The sequence below is a fragment of the Sminthopsis crassicaudata genome, chromosome 2, assembly GCF_048593235.1.
Source record: "Sminthopsis crassicaudata isolate SCR6 chromosome 2, ASM4859323v1, whole genome shotgun sequence".
NCBI lineage: Eukaryota > Metazoa > Chordata > Mammalia > Dasyuromorphia > Dasyuridae > Sminthopsis > Sminthopsis crassicaudata.
Window position 1 is genome coordinate 432405093 of NC_133618.1, and position 16806 is coordinate 432421898.

The 16806-nt window shown below is 35.4% G+C and overlaps 1 protein-coding gene across 1 annotated transcript; it reads right to left on the reverse strand.

The window, feature by feature from the left end:
* Positions 1-6658: 6658 nt before the first annotated feature.
* On the reverse strand, positions 6659-15603 carry LOC141553578 (double-headed protease inhibitor, submandibular gland-like). The gene is made up of 6 exons (XM_074285161.1): positions 15469-15603; positions 14146-14183; positions 12698-12819; positions 12061-12103; positions 9342-9451; positions 6659-6828 (listed from the first exon to the last, which is right to left on the reverse strand). The coding sequence occupies exons 1-6, from the start codon at positions 15533-15535 to the stop codon at positions 6783-6785; spliced, it is 426 nt and encodes a 141-aa protein (XP_074141262.1). The 5' UTR covers positions 15536-15603; the 3' UTR covers positions 6659-6782.
* Positions 15604-16806: the final 1203 nt, after the last annotated feature.

Here is a 16806-nt window from a genome sequence, read left to right on the forward strand (position 1 = left end):
AAAGAGTCACTGAGGTTTCTGAGACTTCTCTCTCTTTTTTCCCAGAGAGCAGCAAGTCATCTACATATTGTAACAAACTTAGACCCTTTGGGAGTTCATATTTTTTCAAAAGACTTTCCAAAATTTGTCCAAAAAGATATCCCAAGGATAGAACCCTATACTTGTATTGCTGTTTCTGACCAGTCCCTGGTTTTTCCCAAGTGAAGGCAAATAAATCCCTACTGTTTTCAACTAACAGGCAAGCCTAGAAGGCCTCTTTTAAGTCAATAACTGTGAACCACCCATGCTTTATAGATATTTGGTTAAGTAAGGACTGGGAGCACTGGGGTGTTGAAAAGAGACATACATGGTTCCAAAAGCCCTTCCTTTAACAGTTGATCAATAGCCATCTACAATCCCTGCCTTCCCTTCATTGGGATAGGACACTATCTAACACAGGCCATAGCCTGAGGATTCTTTAGTTTAATTTTTATTGCATCAGCTTTCATCACCCACCATGATTCCCTTCTCCTATCCAAACTTCTGGTCTAATATCTTTATAGGTTTCAGTATTTGACAAATGTAGCCTCACAGCCAATTGTTCCTGATGCAGTGCTAATGATCTCTAGAGATGTGAGAATTGGGGTGGGGAATCCCCTCTGGCTGGTGCAGGTCCAATGTGAAATAATTCACAAAACCCCAAAATCTGACTGGCAGAAAAGGGAAGTTTATTGGCACTGAGAAGCCAGCTTTTCCAGGAAGACAGACTCTTCACTGACAAGGTCCTGTCAGAGAAATAACAAAAGGTTACTAATGAAAAGAGGATATCTTCAAAGCAGGCAAGAGTCCTGGCAGGCAGCTGTGTCAAGAAGAGAGGTTCCTTGGCAAGGCATAATCCTGCTTCGGACTTCTGCAGAGATTTGGGGTTAAAAATTGTCTTTTTATAAGAAGTCTGGACCTGGGGGTTCTATTTAATGCCCTCAGCCTAGATTTCCAGTTGAAAAAAGAGTTCTTATCTTGCAGTTTCAAGCCACTCAATAGGAATAATAGGCCCAGATCTCCAACTGAATGAAACCACTTAAGTTCAAGCTATTGGGAGTGGCCCTGAGCTAATCTTCAACTCAATAGAGGAAATAGCTAGTCCCAGCCAAGATTTCCAACAGAATGAAACCACTTAACTACCCTGAAGGCTGGTCTCTTTCAGAGGAGAGTTCACTTGCTTCCCCCAAAAGTCAAGGGGGACAGTTTTGGGAAACTGTCCCTATCATTCCTATACCACTTTTATCTCTAGATCTAATATAAGAATTCCCAACAGGTTTATTTCTGCTTCTGGGACAAATAAAAATGTGACAGTAGTTTGTTTATTTCCACACCAAATAGTCTCATTATCAGAATTATTAGTCTCTACCAATAAATACTTAGAAGCAATTTGTTTTGCAATTACAAATATTCCTATAGGCCAAATTGTCTTGCTTTTATTTCTTTGTTAAAAGGAGAAGGCAAGACAAAACTTCAGATTAATATTCTAGATAACTTTGGACAAATTTCACAAAAATTATACCACATATCCAGCAGGGCTGACAAAATGTTACAGCATAGCTTATATAATTTTTACAAATTACCTAATATACAATTTAGAAAGTGATATGTTCTAATTAGGAGATACAAACATGTGACCACTTTAGGTTAATTTCCATGGAATTTTTTCTTAAAATCCAAATTTTTTAAAGTTGATCAAATCAAATACACATTTAAACTTCTAGGTATACTTCAATATAAATGCACACATATTTCTAACATCTTAAACCAGAATAAACATGTTCACAGACACATACAGCTCCAAAATTTAAGATAGCAAAAAACTGTTCTTTCAAGTCCATCTATAGGGCTTTAAGAAATTAGCAGAATTTAAGACCCTGGGGGAGAGGATCAGAGAAATCTGGATCCAGGTATTCACCTGCAGATCTGTGGCACAGTGACTAGCCCACCTTCCATGCTAGAAATGCTAGAGAGAGGGAGATATTGGGAAACCAGTACAAACTCTAAAAAAATACAGCCAGCCTAGCTGGGATAAATTTCACCAGCCTTGGATGGAGAGGATGTTTTTGTATGTGCTTTTGTTTTTCCAAAAAGCCACAAGTTCTGGCCTTCAGGAGGCTTTAAATCATGTAAATTAGGCCTACTTAAAAATACCATAGGCTAACTCCAGTTAGTTGCTTGAGAGATAGTGTGGAGCAACTTAATGATTAGTCTCAAAAACCACAGAATCTGCTGAAATGTTTTAACAGTTCTATAACCTTAACTATTTCTGCAGCCCCAAATTGATCAGTCCTAAATCCACAGAAATATGTCAAGATTTTTTTTTCTTTTCTTTTTGATGCCAGAGTTAAAAACTTTCCCTTTCTCAGAACTAATCTTCTTCTCTCTAGTTAAAAGCTATTTGCATAAATCCAAGGAAGTGTTACAAAACAAGTGCTTTTAAATCTCAAATGGCCTGATCTTTTTCTTTATAGTTCCATTGACTGAAACACAGAAGACAAAACACAGACTCACTCATACACACAAAAACAGACAAACACAAACTACTTTTAAATTCCTCTGCTTTCTGTCTAGGACAGAGTTGTTTCTTTTCTTCCTGGGACCATCCTCTCAATCCCTTCCCTGGGATTCCTCCCCTTTCCCTAGGCCGAGAACTCCTTCCTCCCATCTGCAAATCCAGCAAGTTTTGGAACAGCCCAAAGCTGCCAGCTCAAGACTTCCATTTGGATTTCTGCTAGACGGTTTCTGCAACACCAGCTTCTGCCTTCTGCTAGAAAGTAACATCCCTGAGTGTTACTGAGGACTTCTCATTTGATAATTCTAGACCCAATTTCAAAGGTCTGTTAATTATTAAGGTTCTGGGAAGGAGAACAAAAGACTTGTTCTTCTAGTAGAAATATCTGATCTCCTGGACCTTTATTTAACTGTTTAGAGAAGAACCACTATTTAATGTCTTGGAGATATTCTAAGAGGTCTATAAACTGGCTAATCTCTACTTGTTGAGGAAGCCTGAGGTAAACTAAGTCTCCTTGGTTATTCTAGTTTAATGGATTACTTTTCTCTAAACAAATCTCCTCTTTGTGGGGGATTATATAGTTTCTTGTAAAATCATTAACTTAGATTTAGTTTATCTGGGATGCTCATATTGGCTAAAGTAAATAATTGCAAAACTGACCACCATAAAACATACCTGCAAACAGTTGTAAAACTTGTGAAACTGACCATCATAAAATTTAGGTCAAAATTTAACAAGTTCATGTTACTTCCAAGCATTAAGTGAAATAATTGACTGGATAAGGGAAGGGAAGGAGGGCTATCATGGATTCTTGTGGTCATGACTATATAAGTCACTTCAACCTCTGTGGAAATTAACCTCTCTCTACTGGTAGAGCTCTAGTTGAAAGACTTTCACTTCTTGAAAGATTCTAGAATAGACACCGGTGATATCTCTGAATATTGGTAAATTGGATTTGCCATACCACACATCCCAGAACAACAAAGAGTGTTTCTTATCTTTGTTCAATATATCTACTTACATGGTCTGTCAGCTGGCTCACTAATCATTAAGATTCTTCAAGCTTGTGGTTAGAAGTCATGAGTTTGAAAGGAATGGGGTTTGACTTACAAGATTGTTGAAATCAGTGGGAGTGCTCTTCTCAAGGGGTCTTATCCTGTTTTGTCCGAGGTCATAGAGTCAAGCCCCACATTGGGCACCAAAACTGTTAGAAATAACATTCTTGACATTGAAAAATCAGATATCAAGGAAAATTTATTAAAGAAGAATCTTAAGAAAGCATCTTAACATTTCTAGCCAGAAGAGACCTCACTCTCTTTGGGAAGAAGGAGAACTGAGTACAGAAGTGAGGGAAACTTCTAGTGTGGCACAGCCCCTCTCTTCAGAGAACATATTGGTTTGTTCTTTTTGATATGCCCACTACATGTTTCCCCTTCACATGTATAAAAGATGTTACCACATCATACAGCCCATGTTCAAAAATGGTGAAAAACTCCTCCAGGATTTATTGTTGAGTATTCTTTTAGTTTATTAAGCAGGCACAATAGAAATTTGGTCAAGAAGTCATTGACCCCAACTAGTTTGGGCTAGATAGGCTATTATCTTAAGTTTATGATTTTCTCAAAACCACAAGACTCTTTCTGATTGGCTGTACCTTCCTAGTTACCAAATTCATAGTTTGTTTAAGGTTCTATTGATCACTTATTTGTTCTGTGAATCCTAATTTTCCTTAACTTCTCACATTCTGAAAATCTCTTGGTCAGTAGTATCCACTATCCCACACTACCTCAAAGCTTGCAACACTCTATGGAAATCCAACTTTTCAACATTTCTCTCATCAAGAAAGGAGACTCTTTGAGCACCAAAAATAGTATAAACAGAGAAATACTCCTATGTGTTCAGCAAAGCATATTAGATAAACCCTATCCTAAAATTTCCCCTCCCTACTTTCCCTTCACCCCATCTGCTGAGTCTTAGGAGGTACAATTCATCTGCAGAACTCTACCTCAGCACAAAAGCAAGGAAAACAATGTGTGTTTTTCATAACAAATCTCACCAAACGTTGAGACAATGACCCCTTCCTTTTTAGTCTGAAAGTCTTTAAACTTTTTAGTTTGACTAGAGAAAGTATGGTATTATGGTCAGGTTGTACTCTAGTGTCATGGTCATAATGTACTCTACTGTCAAGAAACAGTTTGATTTATGAGGCAGGATATTCTGGGCCCTTTGTAATGAAGGCCACTTTCCCAGCATAAATATCTCTATAACCCTGAGAAGACTTTATCCACCATCTCACTAAATATTGATTCTGATAGGTTCTTCTCTGAAATTAGAAGAGTCTTGTCCACTTTCATACACATTCCTTCTTAATACATTTGTGCAATTGGCAAAGGTGGTGCTGGTGCCTTTGATGAAAGTGATTGCTATATCTAGAGAGATACTAAAGCTAATGAACTATAGCCCTGGTACCCTACACCCCTGAGTCTAGCCTGGATTTTTTAGTAACAGGTCAAGAAGTAATATAGTTCTGAATTTTGGATTGGCTTTGAAAGGCATATGACCCCTCACTAAATAAACATGAGGTAATCAAGAAGAGATATGAAATTATTATGGAAAGATGAAAAATAATGAAACCCTAATCGAAAAGGAAATTCTAAGAGGAAGACTTTTTTGATTGAAATATTAATAATCCCTTTCTTTGTATGGTGTCAAATTAGTGAAGGAGGAAAGTTCTTGATTCTTTTAGGTATCTTTATCCCTTCCCCTTACTTTGCTAATACTCTCCCTACTGTAAAGATGATGCATTAGTTCAAAATATTATTGATTTGGGTTTTGGAGGATTTGAGAATAGGAAGCCTGAGAAACCAACTGATATGTTTAATCACCATTATCTCCAAACTATTCACCAGCTCCCCATAGCCATTCCCTTGCACCATAAAGATTCTATTTGGAATTAGGCTTATATAGAGTAAGAATAAAATTAAAATAATTATTTTTTTTTCCTGAGGCTGGGGTTAAGCGACTTGCCCAGGGTCACACAGCTAGGAAATGTTAAGTGTCTGAGATCAGATTTGAACTCTGGTCCTCCTGAATTCAAGGCTGGTGCTCTATCCACTATGCCACCTAGCTGCCCCTAGAATATATATAGAATATAGGATAAGGGACTCAAATCAGATGCCTGCAAATGGGGAAAGAGCTAAACCAATGCTATTACATAAACATAATGAAATATGAAGATTCCTTAAAAAAACAAAGATGATGAAGATAAAAAAGATTAGAAAAGATAGGTACTGCTGCAAATTCAACTAAACACAACCAGAAAAACAACATACATAAAAACTACAAGGTTGCCAGTAGAAGGAAAAACAAGAAATAAGCAATTGAAACAAGGCTACCGAAGTACAATGAAGTTTTAGCTCCAAAGAAGAGATAACAGAACACGTCTACCAAATTGCTAAAAGATGTTAGAAACCTAAGGTATGGAATACTGGTCACAATATCACATTTCTTTAAGGTGCATTTTGCAGCATTCCTCCCACCCCCATTCACTTTTACTCTTTATTTTATAGCAAAAAGAAAAATGTAAATGATTACAATAAAACAATAAAAATGTTTTGGAAAGGTACAAAAGGGAACAAAATAGACTAATTTGATTACTGCATTGTTTAAACTACACACACACATATACACACAAACGCACACACATATATAATAAAATACATTTATTTAGTTTATAACCTAGAACTTTATAATTTATAAAAGGAAAGAAACAGAACAGATGATTCTTAAGGTCCCTTACTAATTTAAGTGCTAAAATCCTAATATGGTCTTTCCTACTTCTTCATTTTACAGGAAAACTTAGGACCAGAGGGGACAAATTCCTTGTCTAGGCACACATAGGCCACAGCAGAAACATTTAAAATTATGTCATAATTCTAAATCTTCATAGTGACTATAAAGCATGTGTATGCCCAGAAAGAATTAATTTCTTGTGGGCTTGATCATTATTCTTCTAGTCATTACCCATGTGACTTTTGGGAAATTAAAAAGTAGGGAACAGTATACTTTGTGAAATAATATTTCAATAGAGGAAAAAAGACTCACACTTCCCATAGAACTCATGCAAAAAAGTATTTATTGTTGTAAATCAGAAAATAGTCAGGGACCACAGTCTAAATCAAGTGAGAGGTAACCAAAGGATTATGTGTGGGGTCCAAACAAGGAAACTTCTAGGTGGCAAACATGGACCTCAGCAAACTCCATAATTTCTCAAGGTCAGACGATTCCTGCTTTTCCTGCAAGAGAAACAAGTGCTCAAGTAGATTACATTTTAAAATATACAATATCTAACAAACACTGCAGTGAAGGTAGGAGCAAAGTGGTCATGACATATTGTCTAAATTAAGATATATGGTCTTAATATGTAATAATAACAGTCAATATTTATGTAATATTTACTACATTGCAGGCATTGTGTTAAGTGATTTACAATCATTTTCTCATTTGATTTTCACACCAACCCTGGGAAATATATATCATCACTAAAAGCTAAAAATGAGAAAACTTAGGCAAAATTTAAGTGACTTGCCTAAGTAACTAGTAAGTGTCTGAGAGCACCTTTGAACCCAAGTCTTTCTGACTCAGAACCTAGTTCTGTAGCCCTTGCTCCACATAGCTTCCTTTAGTATGTGTGAATATGTCATATTTCATGTTACCAAATTGATACAAAGAATATAGACTACCACATTGATCTCATTGCAAAAATGTCCATCACACTATGCTTTAGCAAACTGGATCAAATAAAAGTCACTTTTAAAAATGTGCTTAGGTAGATTACTTTGGTAAGAAAGCATCATATTGCCCCAAATATGGGTTATACTATTCCTCAAGGTAAAACCTGGACTTATTTAAAACCCAACGGAAACTGAAACTGATGGAATTTTTCAGTGAATTTTTATTACACTGCTAAAGTTCTTTTATTCTTAGAGTATGGTATCTATTCCTCTCCTAACTCCACAAATGACTCAGAAATTTCTCTATCATTCAATAGAACCCTCTTCATCCTAAAAATTCATTCCATGGCTGGGTTTCAAAGATGAATGGACTCTCAACATTTGCAACAGCTTCTTCCAATTTGTTGGAAGCTCCATTTAAATTTGTTGAACTTCTATTTAAAGAGGGGATCCAAGCTGTCCACATTTTCATTCCCCTCCAGATTGTATTTATTTTTTCAGACTTTCTGTTCAGTGCATCTCTTAAGTAACTTGTTCTTTTTAACCTTTCCTTCACTTTTAATCTTCCTTATATGTTCTATCTTCACCCCCATAAGACTATGAATTCTTTGGAAGCAAGGGGTGTCTTTCTTCTTGTATTTTGCACATAGTAAGATCTTGATAAATGCTTCACTGAGTGGACTATGTCTTTATTCAAAACAATAAACTAATTATGGAATAATATATTCAGATCCTAGGAAAGTTGAAATCACTTATCATTAAATCAGGCCATGAATGTGTGAACTTTAAAAAGGAGTAATAGGAAACCCTGCACTGAAAAAAAGATCAAAATTCATCATCTCAACCTAGTGGAGAAATGATAAAAGTCTTGAAAATAAGGGAAGATTCCTGATCCTTCTGGTGACAAAGAATTATCTATGTTTGAATAAAAGACATTTAAGAAGATAAAATCATGCACTCTATACTGGTCAAAGAATTATTTTACAAATCTGAAATGTCTTACTTAAAACACCTTCCTTGCTTTTTTTAGTATAAGTATAGATTACTCCCCTAAAATTTAATTTAAAAGGCAAAAGCTTTCATCAATAGAGTAACATTTATTATGAAAGTTATTAGCTAAGGAGAAGAGGATATAGTTCTGAAATCATTCTTTCTATCTTCCTCAGCAGATTGTCCCCAATATCATAGTAATTTTCTATCTCTCCTTTTCTAATGGTTTCTTCCCTGATGCATACACAAGCTTGCAAGTTTTCACACCTTTAATAAATGTTCTTTATGCCTTATAATTCCTATTATGTTATATCTTATGTTTTTCCTCAATTTACTATTCAAAATAGTTGGGAAGACAAACTCTATTTATTGTTCACTTTCTCTCCTCTTATGCTTTCTTTCTTCAAGAGAAGCCTATTTCAAACTGACTTCTAGTCTCATTATTCAATTAACAATTCTCTCCAATGTTACAGATCAAATTTTAACTTTTCATTCTAATGCTTTTAATCATCTTCTTTTATTTCTATGTAATATTTGAGACAATTGACCAATTATTCCTTAAGGCTTTTTCTCTATAGATTTCTTGATATAACTCTTTCTCTTTAATTCTCTTAATTTCTTTTCTTTAAGAGCATTCTTACTCAAACTTATTTGTTTCATCATCATGTCATGATCAATGACTATAGGTGTAACACAAAATTTTATGCTGGCCTTGTTTTTCTTTTCTGGGTATATTTTTTTCATTTGGTGACCTCATCATTTCCTATGGTGTCTATGTAGGAGAATATGATAAAGTCAGCCCAGAAGGAAGGTGTATTTTTTTTACAGGATTCCAATCTGTGTTCTATTATTTTATTTGGATGAAATAAAGCTTTCTATTTACTGAAGAAACTTATTCCCAATACACATACACAAACAGGCAATGAATATGAAGCCTTATTATGAGAACCTATAAGGGAAAAGCAAGGGATATTCTTTGATCTAAGGAAACACTCTCTGACACTAGAAGATAATGAACTAGCTGGGGGCCTAAGACCTGGGGAAAAAGGGTCTCATTCCCAACCAGTTATATTTTCAGTACTTACACAACAGCATTGCAGAAGCTACATTCATTGGGATAAATTATTCCATCTGAAGCACAGTGGGGTCTGTAGTCAAGAGGACATATGGGCTTTTCTTTGCTTGGACACTGAATCTGATCCCACATAACCCCCCCAGAAAAAAAGAAAGATTTAACATTTCACATGATGGAGGTTCAGTACTTAGAATGAGAGGTAATATAGAAGAAATTCAACCCAGCTTCCTACTGAATGAAGGTATTTTCTTTCCAGAAAAATACCAAATGTGATCATTCACTGTCTTATTAGGTAGTCATAAGTCCTTAATCATTTTTCAAGGACTCCAATTACATTATTAGACATCTATAAAGATTTCTTAGAAAGATGGAGCCAAAATGGCAATATTAAGGTAGGGACTCAACTGAGCCCTCCCAAATTCCCCTCCAAATCACTCTAAAATAATTTCTTAAAAGGAATTATGGAGAAGCAAAACCAACAAAAGTTTTGGGTGAAACAATTTCCTAACTCAAGACAACTTAGAAGGTTGGCAGGAAAACTCTGTCTCATTGGAGAATGAAGCTGACTATAGCAAGGATTGTGTTCTGGAAGCAAACAGCAGGTGCTGAGGGTGGCCTGCATAGCTCTTAGCACACAGATGTTTGAGAGGATCAGACACTTAATCAAAAGGAGATTGTGAAAACCCCTTTGCTGAATGCAAAATGCTGTTGCATTGCTTATTTGTAGTCCAAGGAGCAGAAATAACCTGTTGTGCCACAGGTGAGTGAGGAGCCTTGGTCACATTTCCATGGCAGAAAACAGTACTTGTGGTCACTCACAGATCAGAACACAGGCCAGGAGAGCAGTGACCACACCTCTCTGAAAGTTATTCTACCTTAGAACAAATGAAAACCTACAAACAACCAGATATAGCTCTAAAAAGAAAAGCATGAAAAACTTGAAACAGCTCAGTGCCTCTGAAGCTGGTGTGTTAACTTGAATTCAAAAGAAAACAGTCAAAGATATGAGAAATGGAGTCTATGAGTGAGTTGCAGTACAGGGTACCACACAAGAAGTCCTGGGGTACCTGAGGAGAGATCTTGAAAGAGGGTTTATATAGGAAAAGGAAATGGTTAAGCTGCAGGTGGGAAGGGTTAGAAGAATCTCACAATTTGACAAGGTAAGTTGTTTTACATAAAGTTAAAGTCCATAGAAAAAACTTGGAAATCTTTGAAAGGAAGAGTTTGAAAGATTTACAGAATAATCAGAGGCTGAGAATGATAATATACAGACAGTAGAGAATGGGAATAAATGCAGTTTCAGTCTGCTGAGTTTAACAGAACTAAGCTTTAACATGAGGTGAAAAGTCAAGAAATAGGAAATAGTCTGGAAAAATGAATAACTGACAAAAACCAAAACCTGACTATGGAAAGTTACTACTAAAGTAACAGAGAAAATTGTGGCACAAACTCAAAAGAAGACAATAAAATCAGAACAGCTTACATGCAAAGCCACACAGGGGAAAAAAAAAAAAAGGTAAAGTGGAGGAGATCGTGAAAAAAACTTAAGAGAGAAAATATTTTCTTAATAATTAGAATTGGAAAGTGAAATGATTCCATGGAATTTAAAGCAATACTAAAACAAAATCAGGAGAATGAAGAATATAAAAAATGTGGAGGAAAAAAATTATCATTGGAAAAAATAACTGACCTGTAAATTGAACAAGGAAATAAAATTTAAGAATTATTGGATTACATGAAAGACATGATCAAAAAAAAAAAGCCTAGACTTCATTTTTCAAGAAATTATCAAGGAAAATTTCCCTGATATGTTATAATCAGAGGGTGAAATAAAAAACTGAAAGAATACAGTAATCTTATGAAAGAAATCCAAAAATAAAAACTCCCAGGAATATTATCGTCAAATTCCAGAGCTCTCAAGTCAAGGAAAAATATTGCATGCAGTCAGAAATAAATAATTGAAATATCATGCAGTCACAGTCAGGATAAACTTCCAAATTAAAGGATCAAAGCTAAAATTAGTCATATTAAAATGTTCTAAAACATTGTTTATTAGAGAAATACAAATTAAACCAATTCTTATGTACACCTCACTACCCTCAGATTGTCTAATATGACAGAAAAGTCAAACTATCAATATTGAAGGAAAGGTGAAAAACTTATGACACTAATACATTCTTATTGGGAGTTATGAACTGATTCTGCCATTCTGAAGAGCAGTTTAGAACTATGCCCATAAGATTATCAAAATATGTCTATTCTTTGAACCAGCAATATCACCATTAATTAAGTCTGCATCCCAAAGGCAAAAAAAATATGAAAATGGAAAAGGGCCTATATATACACAAATATGTTTAGTATTCTTTTAGTGGTAACTAAGAATTAGAAATTGCTATCTTTTAAGTCCTGACCATGTTAACCCAAAGTATTGTAATGTTCCGCAATTAAGATAATTATTTAATTAATTAAGATAATTATTTAATTAAGATTTATTAAGATAATTTTAATTAATTTAGATAATTATTAATTAAGATAAATTATTAAGATAATTATTTAAGATAAATATTTAAAATAAAAATAAACTCAGAGACTTTCCTAGTTTGACTTCCCAAAGTGTCTGTATCTATCTCTTTCTTGACTGACTTCTATAAGTAATTTTCAGATTTTACTTTATTTTTGTATAATACAATTTTACCTATGTTTTGCTTTGCAAGAAAATCAATACTTACACATTTTCCATCATGTAGCTTTCTGATATTCTGGCTTTTCTCCCTATAAGAGAAGATGTTTAGTATCAATTATCATAATGGAAGAGAAAACATGAATTGAGTCCCTTCCTCTATTGTCTCACATTGCTGGAGATTAAAAATATCAATTTTACCAGGTCAACACAAACCAGTTAAATAATAAAGAAGATGCAGAGAATGTAAAGAAAACCTCAAAAATCAATATAATCCATCCTTTGCTGGGATGTTCCTTGCCAATGACTACATAATGAGTTAATGGCAAGATCTGGACTTGAAACTTTTATTTTCTGGTTGCCAGAACAGTATTCTTTCCACTCACTACACCCTGCTGCTTCTAGATACATGGAGGCAGATTTTAGAGCAAAATCAGGAAAAATTTATTAACATTTGAAGTTGCCTAATTGTGGAATGGGCTGCCTCTAATTCCTATAGTGAGTTTCTTGTTACTGGAAATATCACTGGATAATCACTAGTCATTCCTGCTATAGTGTGATTTGTTGAATTATAAAGGGATTAGGCCAAGTGACCATTTGAGCCTCAACCAGCTCTAACATTTTGATGAGTTCAGTTTTTTTGATTAAACAAGGTGGGAAAGGAGAGCACTAAATTAAATACTCACAAATTAGAAGCACAGAGCATGCATTCATTGTTGTAATTATTTCCATCAGTACCACATACTGGGGCTAAGATCCTTGGACATGATAAAGGGTGGCCCTTTTTTGTAGCATATAAGCAGTTATCCTGTGGGGGAAAAAAAAGAAATCTACTGCCTGTTTCAATATTAATTTTCTCTCTTTAGTTCCTATAACTACTCTGAGGTGAAATGTCCATCTTCCCCTATTACTTTATTTTATGACTTTAGGGACCAATTATTCCCCTTTGCTTTTTCAGTTTTCTCCTATCAAAAATGAACCATAGAAGCTATAGTTATAAACTACCATAGAGACCTAAAAAAATCAGTCATAACTAACATCTGGTATAAAATTGAAGTGAATGTTAAGAGTGGAGAGCACCAAAGATATCATCCATTCTGTGGGTAATTAGGCTAGAGAAAGAAGAATTAGGGGCTGAGAAAATGAGAAACCAAGAAACTGGAATAGAGAAAAAAAACTATGAATTAGATACAATAATTTTTAAAGAGGGAAAAGGACCTAAAAACTACTGGGAATGGAATAAACTTTCAGTGATGAGAAGTGGTTGTTGGGTGATGTGACTTAGGGAGGTTCTGAACATGGCAATGGAGAGTTTTACTGATTCCTCCTTCTGTTCCTATATCTTAGGAGATATCAGAGAAGAATGAGCCAACTTTATAAACAATGCCAAGCAATATGGCTCCTTCAGGAGAACACAAATTTTTAGGGAACAGAAAAATGTGGAAAGAAAAGAGAGTAAGAGATTCAGAATGACAGTGCTCAATAAGCATGGATGAAAGAAAGGCAGAAGAATAATCAGGATTGGAAACTACTAGGACTGAGTTTAATGTGAAGAAGAAGAGTTAAAGATTTATGGCATTGTCCAACTTTAATACCAAAATCTTGCTTATCATAGACTATTTTTAATTTTTTGTGAGTTCTTTACTATGTTAATTTCCAGGTTGTGCGTCTTCCCCAACAACTTCCCAACAGCAATCCAGTCTGTGGGAAACAGGGAACTAAAAGAGGCTGTGATTACCATTGATTTTAGCAGGTAATAGGCTGGTCATTCTCCTATCCTTTTAGTAAAAAGGAAAGGGGAGAGGAAGCATGTCACATCCCATTAGATGTTCTGGCTGCCAGTGATTTTTCTGGCTCTACAGGACATAAATTATTAGAAATAGGAAGGAAACTATATACATCCAAGTTATTAATAAAGAAACTAAGGCCTAGAGAGGAAAAGGAAGTTGGTCAAAGTTTTACAGTAAATTACTAGTAAAGTCATGACTAGATAACTCTATTCACATGACATCAGAGAAAAAGCTCTTTCATGTACTTCATGCTGTCTCCAAAGTCCATACTCATCAAAAAACATACAGATATTTATTTATGTACCAGGCAGAAGAACAACAACAATAACAACCAATGGACTCACCTCTATCTCTTTTACTTGACTTAGTTTTGCTTGATTATCTGAAAGAGAGAAAAAGTTTTTTAACAAATGAGCTGCCCTACTATGAAATAATATTTCCTTTCTTTTTCGACCTTTATTTGTTAAGGCTAAATTCAGCAAGGATGGCTGTAGATCTTTTTTTGCAGTAGTCAAAATCGTGCTCATATCAGAATATAGTGGATTTCACTGTTACTTTAGTACTCCCTCTGGACAAGTTCAGAAGGCACTGTACCTAAAGGACTATGGGACTTTTCCATCTGACCTACAGATGAAATGTTCAGTTATTATTTCACAGTAGAAAGGATCACATTAGAAGATAAGCAACATACTGTTTGACATTCAAAGTTCTTTATAGCCTAACACCTGCCTGCCTTTCCAATATTTTTTCTAACTTATTCACCTATTACCTACTCTTTGATCCTAATTTCCTAACTCTTCCATTTGGACATTTTTTCTGGTTGCTCTCCATGCCCATCCATGAGGTTGTTCTGCCTCATCCTGACTGCCTTTTTTATGTTCCAATTAAAATCCTTTTTTTTTTTTAACTGAAACTTTCCCCATCCCCTATTCAATTTAGCCTTTTTTCCCTTTCAATTATGTTCTATTTGATCTGTACATAGTTTTATTTCTATATATTTGTTTCCATGCTTCTTCTACCCCTCATTAGAATGTAAACTCCTTGAGGAAAGGTGCTATCTTTTGCCATTTTTATATCCCTAAACTTATGCTCAATGCAAGGAGAAACAGGGTAATCAGGTGGTGCCATGGGTAGAGTATCCTGATGTCAGGAAGTCCTGAGTTCAAATTTGATCTCAAACACTCACTATCCATATGACCCATGTGAGTTATTCGCAAGTCATTAAACCCTGTTTGCCTCTTTTTTTTCATCTGTAAAATGAGCTAGAAAAGGGGAAAGCAAGAAAAGCCCAAATGAGGTCTTGAAGAGTTAGACATGACTGAAAGCAACTAAACAAGATCAACAAAGCAGAAAGAAACATTCCTAAAAGTTAGATCAATCAAAAACTGGAATGTGTTTGTAATAAGGTAGCATAGCAGATTTCTTAGCAAAGGATAGATTGCCACTTCACAATTATGCTTTACATAAAATTCTTGTTAAAGTAACATACTTTTGAATACAAAATAGTTTCTAAGTTCTTGCCCCACTCTCTGAATCCATGTCTCTGATTATTATCTAGTTCTGTAAGTCTTTTTTCTTTTGCTCCAGATTTTGACTTTGTGTAATTCCATTAAATCATTAATAATATATCTGTGCTGCCAAATACCCACAATTGGATCCTAACTCACCAAAATTAGAGAAAGCCCAGGTAGATGTGGCCAGGGCCAAAAAAGCCAGAACTGCTGACTTCATCATGGAGAAAGAAACTGGAGTGAGAGGTGAAGCTGACAGTCTTTGAAGGCAAAGGCAAGGTAGGAAACTAAATAGAGCCAGCCCAGGATCTCTCCTCCCACAACAGGAAATGTCCTTTGGGAGTGACATTTCCCTAAGGTCCAAGAAAAACTTCCTTAAGATGATTTAAAGACATAGAACTTAAATATCTGTCAGCTATTTAAATTATGTGTGCACTTATCCCAAATTAGCATTATCTCAAAGAACTCAGAAAATCTAGATTAATCATAATCTACTGAGCAATTGCAAAGTTTAAAATTTAACAAGCATTTTACCATACTTAAAATATCATCATCTCCTGATTTGTAATGTCTTCACTCTTTCATTTGCACCCTGCCTTGAGTAAATGAAATGAGGACATGACAAAATGGTGACACAGAAGTATAGAAAAAGGAGGAATAGCTGCTCTGCTTATAATGGAGTTACTTGGTTAGGCCTTTAAACCCAAAACACTGAGTCCTTCATTGAACGGTCAATAATAGCCCTCATCCCAAGCCTCTTAGTTTAGGTTTTAATGGTTTAGTATAGTTGTAAAATAGCAATTGGTTTATGTTCTGATCATAAATTTTGGGGCTCTTCCTCACCCATGTTAATATTTATGTGATGGCAAATTAGGTCATCTTTTGTTTCAATTCTTAACTAGCCCTTAGTCAAAACTGAAGCCTGGATAAGATCTACATTTGGAAAGACAATGATCATCCACTATATCCTGCCATTGTCTAGACTTATTCTTTTCATTGGATTTTGATAGGTCTGGAGGAGTGAAGTTAAGGACTTCTATACCCCTGTTGAGTTTGTATGTTATTTCCTATTTGAGCTAATTCTGATGAGAGTAAGATTCATTCATTCACCCTCTCTTCCCCCTCTTCCCCTCCACTATAAAAAACTTTTTCTTGCTTTCATTTAATCCTCCTTGTCATGATAACTTTCAATAATCAGAAACTTTTTTTTGTTTGTTTTCAGTTCTTTGTCTCTGTAGTTATAAAATCTAGTATGCTGACTAGGGCTGGGGCTTTGCTGACCCAAGCTGCATGGGGACTGCACACAAGATTCTCACTTCATTGCCACAGATCTTCACTGACCTTCTAAGTCCCCACTGGTGTCCCAGGGCTGAGAAGTCCAGAAGCCTCCAGCACTGCTGCTGATTTAGAGGTCCTGCCTTGTTGATCCTGGGGCCCTGATAGGAGCTGGGGCTGGAGCTAGGCCTCTACTAGGACTGTGTACTGGCCTCCCAT

Coding starts and splice junctions, on each gene's coding strand:
- LOC141553578 (XM_074285161.1), bottom strand. CDS start 15,535: ATGATGAAGTCAGCAGTTCTGGCTTTTTTGGCCCTGGCCACATCTACC. Junction 14,184..15,468: donor CTGGGCTTTCTCTAATTTTG/GTGAGTTAGGAT, acceptor TCTCTCTTTCAG/ATAATCAAGCAAAACTAAGT. Junction 9,452..12,060: donor AGCTACATGATGGAAAATGT/GTAAGTATTGAT, acceptor ATGTGGGATCAG/ATTCAGTGTCCAAGCAAAGA.